This window comes from Eptatretus burgeri, chromosome 2, assembly GCF_056783735.1.
Source record: "Eptatretus burgeri isolate ZD-2024b chromosome 2, Ebu_testis_v1, whole genome shotgun sequence".
Lineage (NCBI taxonomy): Eukaryota > Metazoa > Chordata > Myxini > Myxiniformes > Myxinidae > Eptatretus > Eptatretus burgeri.
Window position 1 is genome coordinate 18,469,031 of NC_140962.1, and position 19,707 is coordinate 18,488,737.

The window sequence follows — 19,707 nt, forward strand, 5'->3', positions numbered from 1 at the left end:
GTTCAAGTCGTCAAAAACATCATTTATTTTCTTCACCCCCTTGGTATCTGTAGTCCCACATTTGATTATGATGACTTACCTTTTGGCAGGTCTCATCCCGATTCGGTTTCTGCCTCCATTGCTGCTCATTGTGCTGTTGCCATTGCTCCTGGAACTGTTGTCGCTCCTGTAAGTGTTGTAGTTTTCTCCTGGAACTGTTGTCATTGCCCCTGGAACTGCTGTCGCTGCTCCTGGAACTGTCACCACTGCTTCTGTGACTGTAGACAGGTCAGATCAGGTCAGGTATGGCCGCATCAAGACAGAGCAGGGAAAGGACACCCAAGGAGTCACGAATCCTTAGTCTCATAATACGCTCGTTGACCGGTCTTACCACAATTATCAATGGAGTCAGCTTATTGGACACAGCTACAGCAACTACTTGGGCATGGTAACCATAAGAGTGACCAGACCAATAGTAGGTGGAACCACCCGCCATGATCTCGCCGCAATCTGGTCTCCGAGCCTCAGAGAGAGCTGCAATACCGATGTCCAGACGCTTGAGCTCAGATGGTGACAGAGACAGGTGATCATCCTCTCTTTGGGATAGGACATTCCAGGCACCCACCCGAACGGACCGCCTCAGGTTAACCCAAGGAGACCGCAGTCTGGTAGACGACACCTCAACACCACCCCGACACACTCTCCCTCAATCTGACCTGGGAATGTTACCCCATGGTTTCCCTCCTATCATCAAAGATTGGGGGTCCTGAAGGCTATGCCCCGATCCCGTCATCCGGTGAGCTGTTAGGGAAGCTGCACAGGAGGTACTCCCATGGAGTGAGTTTTCAGATTTTTTTTTATGCTTCCAGAATGTTTTGTGGAATGAAGGGTTTTACGGTGGTCAGAGTGCAAATCCTGCCACCAACCTCCTAATAAGAAGTAACTCAACTGCAGGAGGACATCCAGATACAGTTGGGCACTAGATACGGATGGCCATTGGCTCACAAGGAGCTCCTCTGCCTTTTGACAGGTTTTGTTTTTAATCCTGCTGGGTGTCCATATCCAAGCACCCTCCTCACCAGGAAACCTGGTGGGGGAGAGGGTTTGGTCTCCAACAACCCGACTATGGAACAGGTGAGTACAGGTTTACATGGTACCTGTTGCAAGTCACAGATCTGATCTGGCCGAACCTGACAATAGGACAGGTTTACAGTTAAAAGTGAAATAGTACCTGTTAAATAATGTTAAAAGTTAAATCGTACCAGAATAGCACTAAGAGTGACTTCGCTGCTCCTGGAACTTTTTTCACTGCTCCTGGAACTGTCTTCGCTGCTCCTGATGTCGGCACTGCTCCTGGAACTGTCGGTGCTGCTGGGCTGCTGGAACTGTCTTCGGTGCTCCTGGAACTGTTTTCGCTGCTCCTGAAGCTGTTTTCGCTGCTCCTGAAGCTGTTTTCGCTGCTCCTGAAGCTGTCTTCGCTGCTCCTGGAACTGTTTTCGCTGCTCCTGGAGCTGTTTTCGCTGCCCCTGAAGCTGTCTTCGCTGCTCCTGGAACTGTTTTCGCTGCTCCTGGAGCTGTTTTCGCTGCCCCTGAAGCTGTTTTTACTGCTCCTGGAGCTGTTTTCGCTGCTCCTGGAGCTGTTTTTGCTGGTCCTGGAGCTGTTCTCAATGATAAGGTACACACAAGGTTTTTCAGAATCTCTGAAAGTCCCTTATTTTTCAATGCGACTTCATCGATCTGTTTGTCCTGCACTTTCATCTGTTGCAAGACTTGTGCGATCTGTGTGGAAGAAACACGACAGTGTTATTGACGGTAAAGTTTGTTTTCTGTTCCACAGAACCAGAAAGAAAGAAAGAGTGACATGTGGCGAGCTCAACATTTCATTGAGTGCAATATTCTCAAGCACCACTTTTCCACAGAAGTGAACTTCATTTGTTAATGTCTCATGAGCAGCATAACCTGCAAGGTGTTAAAAGTTAAAACCCATCAGAACATGTGGAGGTAAACATGATCTTCACCCCCTTGTCATCAGCAGTCCCACATGCAAAATAATGATTGCTCACTTGTTGGCAGTTCTCAACGTGATTCTGTTGCTGCCTCTGTCGCTCTTCCTCATGCTGTTGGCGCTCCTCCTCATGCTGTTGGCGCTGTTCCTGGAACTGACGTTCCATGTCTGACAGCTTGCTCACAACGTTTGTTTGACTCTCTGAAAGTCCTTCATTTTTCAATGTTATCCCATTGATTCGTTCGTCGTTTACTTTCATTTGTTGTGACATTTGCTCGATCTGTATGGCAGAAACACAACAGTGTCATTGACAATAAAGTTTCTGTTTTCTGTTGCACAAATCAGAAATAAAGAAAGTGACATGTTTGACAACATATTAAAAAGCACACAGCTCACCACCGAGCACTGCTTCTATCCCATCCCTCAATGAATAAACATCAGGAATTCATGGAGGTATCTCTCTCAAGCACAAACTGGGATCAATACTGGTAAAAGGTGCAATACTTTTGGTAAAATCAATACTTTTGGAAAAAGGATAATCGAACACTGCAGGCAGAGTTTAACAAACATGCACAGCAGTCTGAACACCAAGACAATGGAATCCACACCTTTAGAATCCATGAATTTGGTAACACGACGGGTGAGCGCAACGAGTGATCAGAAGTAGGATTGGGGTGGGGGGCGGGGGGCAGCCCACCACCATAATGACCATATCTCTGCCAAAGAACCCATGTATGTTGTAAAACTACAACGAAAGCATTTGGGAAACTAATATACACCTGTGCTGGCAGGGTACACCGCACTGATGGGTTCAGAGACGTCTCACCTCAAATGAGTGTATATTGGTAGAAATGGGAATTCAGTGTGCAGATATTGCAGTGGGTGGAAATGACAACCTCCACAACCTCGTTCCATTCTTCCACTGAGGATTTCTAATCCATGCTTGTTGTACCTCCAAAGTACTGTTTGGGAGTGAGGGTGATTTGACGAAAGTTCGGCTGGGAAACGGATTAGGCATGGTTTGGATCACAGAAGTTCTCTCCATGCCAAGCAATGACTGACGGGCACCTGTCCCTCTAAACATCGCTTCTTCAATCCGCAACCAGCCCCTTTCTCTCTACTCCCCATAGTTTTGCTTTCGGAAATTTCCATTCGGTATATCTCACAGTATTTTATTCTTTTTCCTATCCGATGATCCACAGATCAGTCGTTTCAGTTTCACTTTGGGATATTAGTTTCGATTAGTCATCGCACTTTGTGATGTGACGTGAATGGTTCACCCAAAGGTTGTCAAAGGCGATTTTTAGAGCAGCTTTTTTCCCATTTTCCTGAGGGGTCTAACGTGGCTTAAGTGCCTTGAAAGGATAAAAGGGGTCGAGAGGTCTGAGGGGTCGAAGGGATCGAATCTGCACAAAGAGTCAAAGGTGCTAAAGTGTTTTAAGCCATAAAGGGGTCTAAAGTGTTTATAGGTTTATCTGTGAGATGGGATTTATCAGTGATAGATAGATGAGTATTTTTTCTCAAAACATATTTATAAAGCAACTGACCAAATCCGATGAAGCATGACCAACGAATACAGAAATGTTTTATTTGCCATTTGAATGAAGTTCTGTTCTCACTGAAAATAAATATACAATATTTGAAAAATTATAATCATACATTTCTTCATGAAACCAAATTAAATCCCCCAAGCCTGTAATTTGAATATTTTTCAACACCAAATTTTTTAAAGTAGCCCGAGAAGGATTAATTTCTTTGGATTTTCTCTTGCCAACGAAGCCTTTCGATCATACACATGATCAATTTGGGGATGTTGACTGAGCACATTAAATTTCGGCACAGCAGGAGTCACTGCATCCAGCATGTGATCAGAAGGTCTGGTGGTCATTCAAAGGTGTTATAGTATTTGTCAAACTCAGGCACAAAGGCCAAATTGTATCATCCAACGAAAGATACAGACCATTTATGATTGATGGCTTCATCAGCAGGAGAAAACAAGCAGCTGCAAGGTGTTAAAACACATCAGAACATGTGGAGGTGAACATGATCTTCACCCCCTTGGCATCTGTCATCCCACAAGTTAGATAATAGTTGCTTACTTTTTGGCAGCTTTCAACATTCTTCTGTCGGTGATCCAGCAGTTGCTGTTCAACTTCAAAAAACTTCCAAATCATGTTTTGCTTTTTTAAAGTAACCACATTGTTGTAATACTCCATTGCTTCTAACTGCTGAGTCAGCAGTTTGATCTGTGCGGAAGAAACAAGACAGTGTCATTGACAGTAAAGTTTATGTTTTCGATTCCACATCGCCAGAAAGAATGAATGTGACATGTTTTTTTTTTGTGTTTTTTTAGCACACTGTCGAGGCTAATATGAGAGTGGCCTCTGAACATTGTTCAAATCGATCGACATACAGTATTCAGTAACTATGAAGATTTAAGAGTGCTTGCCAAGTGGCTTAACTACTCAAGGAAGCAATCCAACGAAATGGTTGAGAAGGAACAGCTGACTTGGCAAGCGATTGACGATCGCCGATCCGCCGTCATATTATTAAACACCTCCCGGCGACACCCAAACGTCAAATATGTCCAAATTGGACAATGGAACACAATTTTAACAGTGGGAACTGCTACAAAGTTAAATTCTGCAACTTAAATGTTGTAATATGGATTCGTTAAAGAGATTATCGAGGTTATGACATGTGCAGGAAATGAAATAAAGCCCCAAATGCCGGTGACTCCAGGCGTTTATCAGCATTGCAATGTATCGAGCAATTTGTAGGGATGATGATCAGGCATTCGAAGATATGAGTGAGGAAAGTGAAGAACAAATATTATCGTGAAGAAATCGTTTCGGCCTGTTCCAAGTGAAGGCATTGTTGAGCAGGCCAAAAGATTCGCGAATCAAGACCCCGTCGATGGAGTAAGGTTTCCGAAGAGGAGCATGATAAATGAGGTAACTAAATAAGGCAGATAATTATTTTCAAAAGGGGTGTTTTAATTAACCCAAACACACAATTTTCATTCCTCCACTTCCTTGGTGCTCCCTTCGTGTGCATGCAGTTTCAGGCTGCGAGGTTTCGTGGGTTTGGAGTTGTGGACACACACACACACACACACACACACACACACACACACACACACACACACACACACACACACACACCTTTTCGTGTGTGTGTGTGTATCTCTATTATAATACCAAGCTTGCACACTAAAAACTCGGTTCGCCGTCACACGATCCCTATGAAATTGCTGTGGCACTTAGCGGACATGCCGACAATGTTTGGGAAGTCTTGGCATTCCATAACTTGCATTTTGCACAATGCGTATTATTGTCATTCCCCATGTACGGTCTGTCGTCTGCTACCAGCTATGTTGTAGTGCTATCCCGTGCATTTGCACGGGTATCGCTAGTATATATATATATATATATATATATATATATATATATATATATATATATATATATATATATATATATATATATATATATATATATATATATATATATATATGCAGTAATCCCCCGTTTCTCGCGGGGGTTACGTTCCAAACCTCCCCGAGCTAAGTGAAAATCCGCGATGAATGGACGCCTCCCTAAAAAAATCGACTCGTCTGGTCTGGTCGGTTTGGGAGTGATTGGGTTTGAGGTGCCTGAGATCTACTAGTCTGGTCTGGTTGGTTTGGCAGTGATTGGGTTTGAGGTGCCGGAGATCGGCTCGTCTGGTCTGGTCGGTTTGGCAGTGATTGGGTTTGAGGTGCCGGAGATCGACTAGTCTGGTCTGGTCGGTTTTGAGGTGCTGGGTCTCAGCAGTGCTCCTCCAACGGCGGCAAACCTTTTTCCTTCCCGTAGCAGAAATCGAGCACCTTTACCTTAACCTTAACCTTCTCCTGGAGCATCCCAGAACCTTCCTCTGGCGCTTCGGTTCCTTGCCAGAAGCTTTAGAAGGTGCAGGGCATTTGGGCGGCATCGTGGGGCTTGGAGAAAAAAACGTAGAAAATATTCGAAGTTCACAAGTGAAACTTTGTCTCATGCGTTGTGTGACTGGTCGAGCACCACGCGTTATAATTTATTGCTTAAATAATTTATATTTTATATGTTATTACCGCGATGTACCGGGGGAATCCGCAGAAAAAATTAGTTACGTTCCAAGGGAAAACCCACGATGAACCGGGGGCGCGATAGGTGAACCGCGATGAAGCGGGGGTTGACTGTATATATATATATATATATATATATATATATATATATATATATATATATATATATATATATATATATATATATATATATATATATACACATACACATACACATACATACATATATTTTTTATATGTGGATTTTTTTTAACGCACCTTGTTGTGATCGCTAATATATATATATATATATATATATATATATATATATATATATATATATATATATATATATATATATATATATATATATATATATATATATATATATATATATATATATATATATTTTTTTTTTTTTTATATTTATATATTGTTACGGTTGTGGAAATTCGCACTAGACCATAAAGTGTCCTCAGGTGAGATATAGCGATAAGTTCATGTGTAGTTAGCCCACACCCGTTAGTAGGGTGAATATCCTGATTCTGGCTCACTTTTCCCCATGTAAACGAATGGGGGATTTTCAGCGATTCATTTTTTTACATTTTTTAAGATACCCCTTTTGTGCCATTACGAAATGATAAACTTCTCTAAATGCTATTGTTTGACCACCTCCTGAGCCACAGGTTATTTTTTGTTCAGCCACACCCACTTTCATAAGCCCCGCTCACTTTCTAATGAAAATTTTATAGGCCCCGCCCACTTTTCTTTCAGCCCCGCCCACTTTTGCGAAACCCAGACCACTTTTCATGAGGTATTTCCACAGGCCACGCCCACTTTTTGCTAAGCCCAGCCCACTGTTCATGAGGTATTTCGGTAAACCACGCCCACTTTTCATAAGCCCCGCCCACTTTTATGAGGTATTTCCTAAGCCACGCCCACTTTTCCTAAGCCCCGCCCACTTTTGCTAAGCCCCGCCTACTCTTACATCATTTCCAGTTCATCTCTGACTTACAAAGAAATCACTGGAAAATTCTGGCATGTTATGGTTTTGAAAAATTTGCCTGGGCTTGGCCAGGGAATTTCCAAAGGAAACCACACCCACCAGTCTTTCCCTATAAAAGCCTCAAGCCCAGGCTCCATTTTAAACATTTTTTTTGCTGGCAATGGTGTTCTGTGTGCTTGCCTGGAGATCGAATACTTGAATGGAACGAAACCTTCAAGTTGATGAACTGGATTCAAACCTCTAATCTGTTGAGGTAAGATTTTATTTCCCTATTTTCAAAGTTTGAATGAAGCATACTCATTTATTAATTAAATCACTTCATTAATACATTATTATTTTCTCTCACAGGAAATTGTATCTTAAATCTTCTTCTTTCAGCTGCTCCCGTTAGGGGTCACCACAGCGGATCATCCTTGTGATCCGCATAGTGATTTGGCACATGTTTTGCAACACACACACATGCCAACTATTGGCAGGTGCAATAACCCTGAAATTTATAAAAAGTGACATCTCTGGTTTTCCCCTTGTGGTCTTCATATATATATATATATATATATATATATATATATATATATATATATATATATATATATATATATATATATATATATATATATATATATATATATATATATATATATATATATATATATATTTACCCCCGGTCATTGACAATATATATGTGTATATATATATATATATATTGACCCCCGGTCATTGACAATATATATGTATATACATATGTGTATATATATATATATATATATATATATATATATATGTATATGTATGTATATGTATGTATATGTTGTTGTTGTTCGTCTTTCGGCTGCTCCCGTTTGGGGTCGCCACAGCGGATCATCCGTTATGATCCGCATACTGATTTGGCATAGGTTTTACGCCGGATGCCCTTCCTGATGCAACCCTGGTCGCCTCTTACGACACAGGGATAAGGATTGGGTTTCGCCATGATTCCGGGCTGCCCGACATCCTCTCATAGCGCGGCCCAGCGCAGAGCTCCCGTCCTCAAGCGATCCTCCAACCCAAGCCTCCGAGTAGCCGGATTACAGGCGCACGCCACTACGTCCGGTCTATGTATATATATATATATATATATATATATATATATATATATATATATATATGTATATATATATATGTATGTATGTATATGTATATATATATGTATATATATATATATATATATATATATATATATATATATATATATATACATATATATATACATACATACATACATACATACACCTGGTGTTGTCGCAGTGGTTAGGGCAGCGGCTTGGGATCCAAAAGGTCCTGAGTTCAAGCCCCGTTGGGCCGCTGAATTAATACACCAGGGGGTTGACTCAGCTTGTCATCCTTCCGAGGTCGGCGAAATGAGTACCAATATACTGGGCCGGTGTATACCCCGGTTAAAATAGGTGTACCATATCCCTGTGTCGTAAGAGGCGACCAGGGTTGCGTCAGGAAGGGCATCCGGCGTAAAACATGTGCCAAATCACAATGCGGATCACACAGGTGATCCGTTGTGGCGACCCCTAACGGGAGCAGCCGAAAGAAGAAGAAGAATATATATATACACACACAAGTACGTATATATACATACATATACATATATACATACATACATATACATAAATACATATATGATATGTAGTGCCGATAAAAAGTCCACATCCGCATTTAAAATTTTAACTTTTTGTTGCCTTACAGCCTTGAATTAAATGGCTTTAAATCAGACACAAACACTCACACATTGGCAGTAGAAAATCATGAAGAATCTGAAACTTATGAAAAGCAACAAAAATATTGTTTGGGAAAAGATAGAAAATACTACCAAAGTTGTTTAAATGTTGTTCATGTCATGGAAGTTTCACAGACATAATAAATGGAGCACACCGACGTGTGGCCTGCTCAACACTTCATTTAGTGCAATATTTTCAAGCATCACTTCTACACAGAAATAAACTTCATTTGTAAATGTCCCATGACAAGCATAATCTGCAAGGTGTTAAAATTTAAAACCAATCAGAACATGTGGATGTGAACACGATCTTCACCCTCTTGTCATCTGCAGCCACACATGCATAATATTGATTGCTTACTTGTTGGCAGTTCTGAACGTGATTCTCTTGCTGCCTCTGTCGCACCTCCTCATGCTGTTGTCTCTCCTCCTCATGCTGTTGTCGCTGCTGCTGAAGCTGACGTTCCATGTCAGAAAGCTTGCTCACAACGTTTATTAGATTCTCTGAAAGTCCTTCATTTATCAATGTAATCGCGTTGATACGTTCGTCGTTCACTCTCATTTGTTGTGACATTTGCTTGACCTGCATGGCAGAAACATGACAGTGTCATTGAAAATAAAGTTTCTGTTTACTGTTGCACAAATCAGAAATAAAGAAAGTGACATGTTTGAAAACATTAAAAACACACAGCTCACCACTGAGCACTGCTTATATCCCATCCCTCATTCAATGAACATCAGGAATTCATGGAGGTATCTCTCACAAGCACAAACTGGGATCAATACTGGTAAAAGGTGCAAAGTTCACAAGGAATTTCACAAAGTCTAATCAACACCAGTTCAAGACACCAATGTTTCTTCGTTGAAATACCTTTTGGTAAAAGGATAATTTAATCGAACACTGCTGGCAGAGTTTAACAAACATGCACAGTTGCCTGAACACCAAGACAATTGTGTCCACACCTTAAGAATCCATGAATTTGATTACACTACGAGTGAACACAACGATTGATCGGATGTGGGATTGGGGAGGGGGGGTGCAGCCCCCTCCCCCAAAAGCGACCATATCTTATGCCAAAGAATCCATGGATATTCTGAAACTACAATGAAAGCTTTTAGGAAGCTAATATACACCTGCACTGGCAGAGCACACCATACTGACAGGTTCATAGACGTTTCACCGCAAGTGAGTGTATATTGGTAGAAATGGGAATTCAACGTGAAGATATCACAGTAGTTGGAGATGGCAACCTCAACAACCTCGTTACAATTCTACCAGTGAGGATTTCCAATCCATGCTTGTTGTACCTCCAAAGTACTGCTTGGGAGTGAGGGTGATTTGACAAAGGTTCGGCTGGGAAATGGATTAAGGCATGTTTTGGATCACCGAAATTCTCTCCACGCCAACCGATGACCGACAGGCACCTCTCCCTCTCCACATCACTTCTTCAGTCCGCAACCAGCCCCATTCTCTATCCTCCGCATCGCTTTGCTTTCGGAAATTTCCATTCGGTATATCTCACAGCATTTCATTCTGGTTTCCTATCTGATGATCCACAGATCAGTCGTTTCAGTTTCGCTTTGGGATATTAGTTTCGATGAGTCATTGCAACCTGTGATGCGACGTAAATGGCGCATGAAAAAGGTTGTCAAAAACAATTTTTGGAGCAATTGTTTTTTTCAATATTCTTCGGGGTCGAAAGTGGCTTCATGTCTGAAAAGGTCAAAAGGGGACGAAAGGTTTGACATTTCAAAGGGATCTCAGCGGCACAAAGGGTCGAAGGTGCTAAAATGTTTAAAGTGTCAAAAAGGGCCTGAAGGGTCTAAAGGGGTCGAAAGGCGAAAGGACAAAAGGGATCTAAAGTATCCAAAGACTTGTAAAGTGCCCAGTGATCTTGAATTGTCCAAAGGGTCTGAAAAACATATACAGTTCTCGAAAGGGTCAAATAAGGTGCAGAGCCGGATTAAGACCTTTCGAGGCCCTTTGCACTGAAAAGATTATGGTACCCCCATATATATGGAATCCAAAATAAAAACAAGACAAAACCGTAAAACGAAATTTTATTTTTCGAAATGAAACAAAACTTACAGTAAACGTTATGGCATCAGTCTTACATTGCAGAAAAAAGTGTAAAAAAAAAATTATTGTGTATGTATTTTCTTTTATTATTTATTGTGGATTAAGGATGTATTCTACGCCACGCTCGAGTCTGTGGTTGATCAGTGCCCCAGACGAGATACACTTCTTGTCTTGGGGGATTTCAATGCATCGACTGGAACTGATCGGGATGGTTATGAGACATGTGTTGGTCCCCGTGGGTCAGGAACTATGAACCAGAATATCACTAAGTTCCTTGACTTTGCAAGAAGTCATGGACTTAGGGTGGCTGGTTCATGGTTTCAGCACCCACAAGCTCATCGCTGGACTTGGTATTCCAATGCTGGCGGTGTGACAAAGAAGATTGACCATGTCCTCGTTGATGGTCGCTGGAGGATGATCCAGAACTGCAGGGTCTACCGCAGTGCTCAGTTCCTCAATACTGACCACAGGCTTGTTGTAGCGACTGTAAAGCTGCACCTTAAATCTGGGAGAATGGTACCATCCCAGCCGAGGCTGGATCTTGGCAAGCTCAAGGATGAGAGGGCAGCTGAGGAGTTTGCGAACAGGCTGAGTGGACATTTGGGGGGTCTGGGTGCTTTGAGGGGTCCTGAAGAGTTGTGGAGTACCTTCAAGACCACCGTCAGGATACGTCCGGCGATGACCACCGTCAGGATACGTCGGGCGATGACTGTCATGATACGTCCGGCGATGACCACCGTCAGGATACGTCCGGAGATGACCACCGTCAGGATACGTCCGGAGATGACCACCGTCAGGAGCCGTCCGGACATAACCACCGTCAGGAGACGGCCAGACATAACCACCGTCAGGAGACGGCCGGATATAACCACCGTCAAGAGACGTCCGGACATAACCACCGTCAAGAGACGTCCGGACATGACCACCGTCAGGAGACGTCCGGACATGACCACCGTCAGGAGACGTCCGGACATGACCACCGTCAGGAGACGTCCGGACATGACCACCGTCAGGAGACGTCCGGACATGACCACCGTCAGGAGACGTCCGGACATGACCACCGTCAGGAGACGTCCGGACATGACCACCGTCAGGAGACGTCCGGACATGACCACCGTCAGGAGACGTCCGGACATGACCACCGTCAGGAGACGTCCGGACATGACCACCGTCAGGAGACGTCCGGACATGACCACCGTCAGGAGACGTCCGGACATGACCACCGTCAGGAGACGTCCGGACATGACCACCGTCAGGAGACGTCCGGACATGACCACCGTCAGGGAGACGTCCGGACATGACCACCGTCAGGAGACGTCCGGACATGACCACCGTCAGGAGACGTCCGGACATGACCACCGTCAGGAGACGTCCGGACATGACCACCGTCAGGAGACGTCCGGACATGACCACCGTCAGGAGACGTCCGGACATGACCACCGTCAGGAGACGTCCGGACATGACCACCGTCAGGAGACGTCCGGACATGACCACCGTCAGGAGATGTCCGGACATGACCACCGTCAGGAGACATCCGGACATGACCACCGTCAGGAGACGTCCGGACATGACCACCGTCAGGAGACGTCCGGACATGACCACCATCAGGAGACGTCCGGCGATGACTGTCAGGATACGTCCGGCGATGACCACCGTCAGTATACGTCCGGCGATGACCACCTTCAATATACGTCCGGCGATGACCGTCAGGATACGTCCGGATATAACCACCGTCAGGAGACGTCAGGACATAACCACCGTCAGGAGACGTCCGGACATAACCACCGTCAGGATACGTCCCGACATAACCACCTCAGGAGACGTCCGGAGATGATCACCGTCAGGAGACGTCCGGAGATGATCACCGTCAGGAGACGTCCGGAGATATCCACTGTTTAAATATGTCCGGAGATAACCACCGTCAGGATACGTACGGAGATAATCACCGTCAGGATACGTCTGGAGAAAACCGTCATTATACGTCCGGCGATAACCGTCAGGATACGTCTGGAAATAACCACCATCAGGATACGTCCCGAGATAACCATCAGGATACGTCTGGAAATAACCACCATCAGGATACGTCCGGAGATGACTGTCATGATACGTGCAAAGGTAACTACCGTTATGATAGTCTGGAGATAACCGTCAGGATACGTGCAAATATAACCACCATCTGGGCAGAACAAACGTCCGCACACGTTTGGAGACAGAGAGAGACAGAGAGGGAGGGGGAGAGGGGGAGAGAGAGGGAGAGGGGAGCAAAGTGGAGGGGAGGTAGGGGAGGGGTTAGGGTTAGCGGTTTTTAATATATGTGGTTGAAATTTTTAATGTTGAAATAATGGGAGAACAGGCCAAATTTGTTGATGCCAAATTTTATTTCACAACCAGGATATTTTGCACTCTTTTGAGACAAATCCAACCTCCACCACCATAAGTTGCACCACTATCACACCACTAATGAGTGTAACGCCAACAATAAACTCAAGGGATCATCACGAAGACTGGGTTCTCCGTGGGGAAAACTCCGGAGTTTGGAAGGCAAATGAATTAAATTAAGATCTAATTAATGTGTGTGTGTGTGGTCATAAAGCATAACATAATATTCTCTCTTTGCTAACTCCTGCCCCCAACCCCCCTCCCACCCTTGACTCTTTTTCTCTCATTTTTTTGTTCCTGTCTGTCTCTGTGTCTCTCCCCTCCTTGCTCCCCCCCCCCACCCACAATAAAGTACAGAACACTCTCTCCCACACCTCTCTTTCTCTCACTCCCACCTCTCTGCTTGCACCTCTTCCCTCCTGGAGTGTTTAGTGATGTGTGCTGAGGTGTTACTCTCCCTCCCCACCTCACTCTCCAGCCCCCTACATTCATCACTCCCCCCCTTCCTTGCTCTACTATCCCCGTCTTCGCTCTCCTCCCCATCCCACTCTGTCTCTCCCCCCCCCCCGACCCCCCGCCCTCCTCTTAATATTCCGGTTAGCGAAGCGAAGGGTGGTATTTACTCGTCTATACAGAAAGGGGCATAGTACTTCTGTCATGCTTTATTGTAAAGAGTTCCAGCTGTCTTGCCATAATAAAAATGGCACCGTTGGAAAGGTAATTATCCATTTACCTGCCAAAATAGTTGCAAAGCTGATAATTAATATCCGACTTGAAAAAAAAAAATTCCTTATTTTCCAGGTTGTTTCGTTAACCACTTTCCGAAGTAGAAGGAAGCACAAGAAAATATTTTTACTGTATTGGAAACCTCCCCAGGGGTCGATTCACGTTCATAGACACGTAGGTGACCCGAACATTAGTTATTTCATTCGTCTTTGTGCAGCTTGTCCTTGGTCCCTTGTCAAGGGGTAATTCGGTGGGCATGGATTGGTTAGTTTGTATAATTCCTGGTGTGATGTCTTCCTTCCCCACTCCCTCTCCCAATCCTTTCAATCTCATTCACACAATCGGTCCATTACCCACCCCCCATCTTCACCAATCATCATTTCAACAATCCTTTCTTCACCCCATTGGTCTTACCTTTGACCCCGCACCCAAATGGTCACCCTCAGTCTGGTGGAGTCCCTCTCGGTTTTCGCTCCATTCGCATATTGTTTAATTGGGCACGTTCGATCCATCTGTGGTCCTTTATCCTTCCGGCCGATCGGATTACTTTCACTGCATGGGACTATGTCCATTCATGGCACAATTCACGACGCTTGGTGTTCGTGGACTTAGGGACAATGCTTCTCGCATGTGAAACAGTTCGTTCAATACAAAGGAACGGCACTGCATGCCTCGCCATGGCTCGGGACTGTCATGTCACAGCATGATGCATCAAATGGCATGGCTCGGCTCGGCTCGACAAAGTGCGGCTCCAACCGTCCGTTTCAGCTCACAGTGTGCAACAGTTTTTTACGGCTCGGAATGGTCTGCCACGCCTCAGACAGTGCGTCACATCATGTCACGTCTGAAGTCATGCCCAGAATGGCCCAAAATGGCTCATTTTTCGGTTATCAAAGTCATTATCTGCGATAGATACATGAGATGTATCTGTGACAGATGAGATGGGATTTATCTATGATAGATGAGATGGGATTTATCTGTGATAGATGAGGTGGGATTTATCTGTGATAGATGAGATGGGATTTATCTGTGATAGATGAGATGGGATTTATCTATGATAGATAGATGAGATGGGATTTATCTATGATAGATAGATGAGATGGGATTTATCTATGATAGATAGATGAGATGGGATTTATCTGTGTTATATAGAAAGATGAGATGAGATTTATCAGTGACAGATAGATAGATGAGATGGGATTTATCTGTGATCGGTAGAAAGATGAGATGGGATTTATCTGTGATCGGTAGAAAGATGACATGGGATTTATCTGCGAAAGATAGATGAGATGGGATATATTTGAGATAGATAGATGAGATGGGATATATATATATATATATATATATATATATATATATATATATATATGTGTGTGTGTGTGTGATAGATAGATGAGATGGGATTTATCTACGATAGAGAGATGAGATGAGATTTATCTGTGATAGATAGATGAGATGGGATTTATCTGTGATAGATAGATGAGATGAGACTTGTCTGTGATAGATAGATGAGATGGGATTTATCTGTGATAGATAGAAAGATGAGATGGGATTTATCTGTGATAGATAGATGAGATGAGACTTGTCTGTGATAGATAGATGAGATGGGATTTATCTGTGATGGATAGAAAGATGAGATGGGATTTATCTGTGAAAGATAGATGAGATGAGACTTGTCTGTGATAGATAGATGAGATGGGATTTATTTGTGATTGATAGAAAGATGAGATGGGATTTATCTGCGATAGATAGATGAGATGGGATACATCTGTGATAAACAGATAAGATGGGATATATCTCTGACAGATAGATGAGATGGGATATATATGTGAGAGATAGATGACATGGGATATATCTGCAATAGATAGATGAGATGGGATACATCTGTGATAAACAGATAAGATGGGATATATCTCTGACAGATAGATGAGATGTGATATATCTGCGACAGAGAGATGTGATATATCTCTGACAGATAGATGAGATGGGATATATATATATATATATATATATATATATATATATATATATATATATATATATATATATATATATACATACATATATGTGAGGGATAGATGACATGGGATATCTCTGCGATAGAAAGATGAGATGGGATACATCTGTGATAAACAGATAAGATGGGATATATCTCTGACAGATAGATGAGATGGGATATATTTGCGATAGATAGATGTGATGGGATACATCTGTGATAAATAGATAAGATGGGATATATCTCTGACAGATAGATGAGATGGGATATATATGTGATAGATAGATCAGATGGGATTTATCTGCGATCGATGGATGAGTATTATTTTTCTCGAAACATTATTTATACAGCAACTGATCAAATCCAATGAAGCATGACTTACGAATGTAGAAATGTTTTATTTGCCATTCGAATTGAACTTCTGTTCTCACTTTGAAAATAAATACACAATATTTGTAAAATAATCATACTTTTCTTCATGAAACGAAATTAATTCACCAAGCCTGAAATTTGAATATTCTACAACAACAGTGTTGTAATTGTGGTGATGCTCTTGGTCTCATCATTCTTAAGTTTCTCCTCCCCACTCCCTCTTATTTTTAAAGGTAGCCCAAAGAGGATTAATTCCTTTGGATTATATCTCCCCAATGAAGCTTTTTGATCACACACATGATCAATTCGAGGATGTTATTGAGCACATTCAATTTTGGCACAGCATTATTCACTGCATCCAGCATGTGATCAAAAGATCTGGTGGTCATTTGAAGGTGGTGTCGTACTTGTCGAACTCAGGCACAAAGGCCAAAGTGGACCGTCCGATGAGGGTTAAGGACCATTTCTGATTGATGGCTTCATGAGCAGGAGAAAATAAGCAGCTGCAAGGTGTTAAAACACATCAGAACATGTGGAGGTGAACATTATCTTCACCCCTTGGCATCTCTCATCGCACAAGTTAGATAATGGTTGCTTACTTGTTTGCAACTTTCAACATTCTTCTGTCGGAGATCCTTTATTTGAATGTCCACTGTACAACAATTCCAAATGATGTCCTCAAATTCTGAAGTAATATATTTGTTGTGAGCCTCCATTGCTTCCAACTGCTGAGTTAGAATATTGATCTGTGTGGAAAAAACAAGACAGTCATTAACAGCAGTTTCTGTTGTCTGTTCCACATAACCAGAAAGAATGAATGTGACATGTTTTGTTTTTTAATTTGTTATTAAGACACTGTCGAGGCTCGTATGAGTGCTCACACACAGAAACACACGAGGGCAGCAAGACACAAGAGGGGGTGGGGTGGGGTGGTGGGGGAGAGAGGAAGGCAAAAATAGTGTGGAACAAAGACATGAGGAGATCTGTGGAAGGGAGTGGGATGGGCCAGGGTACACAGGGTAAACAACATGGACACAACAGGGACTTTCAGGTCCTAACACGACAGGGACTTTCAGGAAGAAAGCAGGGAATTTGAAGAAGGTGGATTTGGGATGGATGAGCAGGGGTAGAAAAGATCGTGGTTTTGGATGGGGGAAAATAAGAGATGGTGGTGAACAGCTGTTTTGATGACCTGGAGGGAAGAGTGGGATTCAACAGAGTGTGGGAGTTTATTCCAAAGGCAGGAAAAAAAGGAGGAATGAAAGAGTGAAGGTGAGCAGTTATTCTTGATTTGGGTAGTTTTACGAGAAGGGGGTTGCTGGCGGACCTTGAGCGCCCACTGGAAATATGGAGTGGAACATATCTCAGACAGAGCAGGGGAGGTGAGGCCGTAGAGGAGACGGTAGAAGAAAGAAAGACCACCGACCGGTCTGCAGTGAGAGAGCGAGAGACCAAAAGACTCAGCGTCATCATGGGAGATACCAATGATCCCAATTGCCTGAATTTCTTCAGCGTGAAGCCAAGAAAGGTGAGAGGCGGCAGCAGTATTCCATCAGGTTGCGGATGAAAGCTTTGTATGTGGTCAGGAGCTCAGGTGTGCCAAGGAAGGACTTTAGACAACGGAGGATTCCCAGTCGGCGACTGGCTTTGGAGGCCAGCTTTGAAATGTGGCTTTCCCAGGAAAGTTCATGACAGAAGGTGAGACCCAGAAGCTTGAATGAAAGGACTTCTTCCAGTGGATTGTTGAGAAAGTAGATGGGGGGGGGGGTTCCAAACAGTCCTTTCGGAGAGACAAAGTGAGAGTGTGAGATTTATCCGGATTGAAAGACATGCTCCACGTGTTAGACCAGTTTGTGATTTTATCCAGATCTGCAGAGAGCGAAGTAGCTGCTGCTTGCCGATCTGAGTGATGACACATGGTACGGCAGAGGGTGGAGTCATCAGCAAAGAGATAAAGAGGATTTGCCAGAGTGGGAGAGATCATTGATGAAAAACAGAAAAAGAACAGGGCCCAGAACACCACCTTGAGGCACTCCAGCTTGGACAGGAAGAGGGGATGAGAGAACTCCATTTAGGGCCACACGTTGGCTGTGATGGGAGAGGAAGTATGCGAGCCATGAGTGGAGATGTCCTTGGATACCATTGGAAGAGACCTTTGTGAGCAGGGCAGGGTGCAAGACAGTATCAAAGGCACATGATATGTCTTGGGATATGGCTCTGATTTCATGTATGGCATTGAGGATCTCCATCCATTATTGGGAGAGCAGAAGCAGCGTATCCAGGGTTGAGTGACCTTGTCTGAAGCCAAATTGATGATTGGAAATCAAGCCATTGGAGAAGAGGAAGGATTTAATGTCTGAAGCGAGGATGGATTTCACAACCTTGCTGATAATTGGGAGAACGCTGCTTGGTCTGTAGTTGCAGGGATCTGTTTTTGCACATTTTTATGCAGAGTGGAAATGTTTGCTGATGTCCTAGCAGATGGTAGATGACATTGAACAAATGAGAGGGTGAATAAAACAGAAAGAGGATGAGCAAGAGCAGAGGAGCAAGTTTTTAGGCAACGTGGGCTGATGCTGTCTGGACCGTATGCAGAATCTGAGTCGAAGTTTGACAGCAAGCTCTCCACCTTGTCAGGAGAAAAGGACACAGTGTCCAGGAACAGCTGGGTGTGACTAGGTAAGGTGGGTACAGAAAGCGATGGGTTTGGGACACAAGACTTAGAAGCAAACTCAGAGTTTAGGCATTCAGCCTTGTCAGGTGCCGTGTCAGCTGTGCAACCCTTTCAGGTAAGGGAGGGGATGGAGGGGAAACATTCACCAGAAAGAGACTTAACGAGAAGGGCACTCAAAAGAGCACATACCTCCATCCTGTAATGCCTGATCCACGAGAACATATCGGGCCCACTACATTTTTTTAATTGTCATACTATATATCGTTTTTTGAGCCCCATCTCAAAATGGTGAGATATCACATTCAAAAATTATCATAGTCATATCCGGATCTGGATCTTCACCAAAATCGAAACAGTTTGTCCTTGATTCTGTCCACAAAATTTCATCTGGATCAATGTCCACAATTTTTGTGTGTGTGTGAGAGAGAAAGAGAGAGAAAGAGAGAAAGAGAGAAAGAGAGAAAGAGAGAAAGAGAGAAAGAGAGAGAAAGAGAGAAAGAGAGAGAAAGAGAGAAAGAGAGAGAAAGAGAGAGAAAGAGAGAGAAAGAGAGAGAAAGAGAGAGAAAGAGAGAGAAAGAGAGAGAAAGAGAGAGAAAGAGAGAGAAAGAGAGAGAAAGAGAGAGAAAGAGAGAGAAAGAGAGAGA

The 19,707-nt window shown here is 43.4% G+C and overlaps 1 protein-coding gene across 2 annotated transcripts in view; it reads right to left on the reverse strand.

Annotated features, from left to right (window-relative positions):
• Nucleotides 1-115: 115 nt before the first annotated feature.
• Nucleotides 116-19,707, reverse strand: part of LOC147031513 (uncharacterized) — a 33,902-nt gene continuing 14,310 nt past the window's right edge. The window contains exons 4-9 of one of the 2 annotated variants that reach the window (XM_085864270.1): nucleotides 16,989-17,135; nucleotides 9,198-9,419; nucleotides 4,084-4,230; nucleotides 2,043-2,264; nucleotides 1,242-1,758; nucleotides 116-257 (exon numbers count right to left, since the gene is read on the reverse strand). In XM_085864270.1, the coding sequence (XP_085720396.1) occupies nucleotides 1,285-1,758; nucleotides 2,043-2,264; nucleotides 4,084-4,230; nucleotides 9,198-9,419; nucleotides 16,989-17,135 (1,212 nt within the window). In that variant the 3' untranslated portion in view covers nucleotides 116-257; nucleotides 1,242-1,284. The remainder of the gene's footprint in view (nucleotides 258-1,241; nucleotides 1,759-2,042; nucleotides 2,265-4,083; nucleotides 4,231-9,197; nucleotides 9,420-16,988; nucleotides 17,136-19,707) is intronic. The other variant, XM_085864278.1, reaches the window with a different exon arrangement.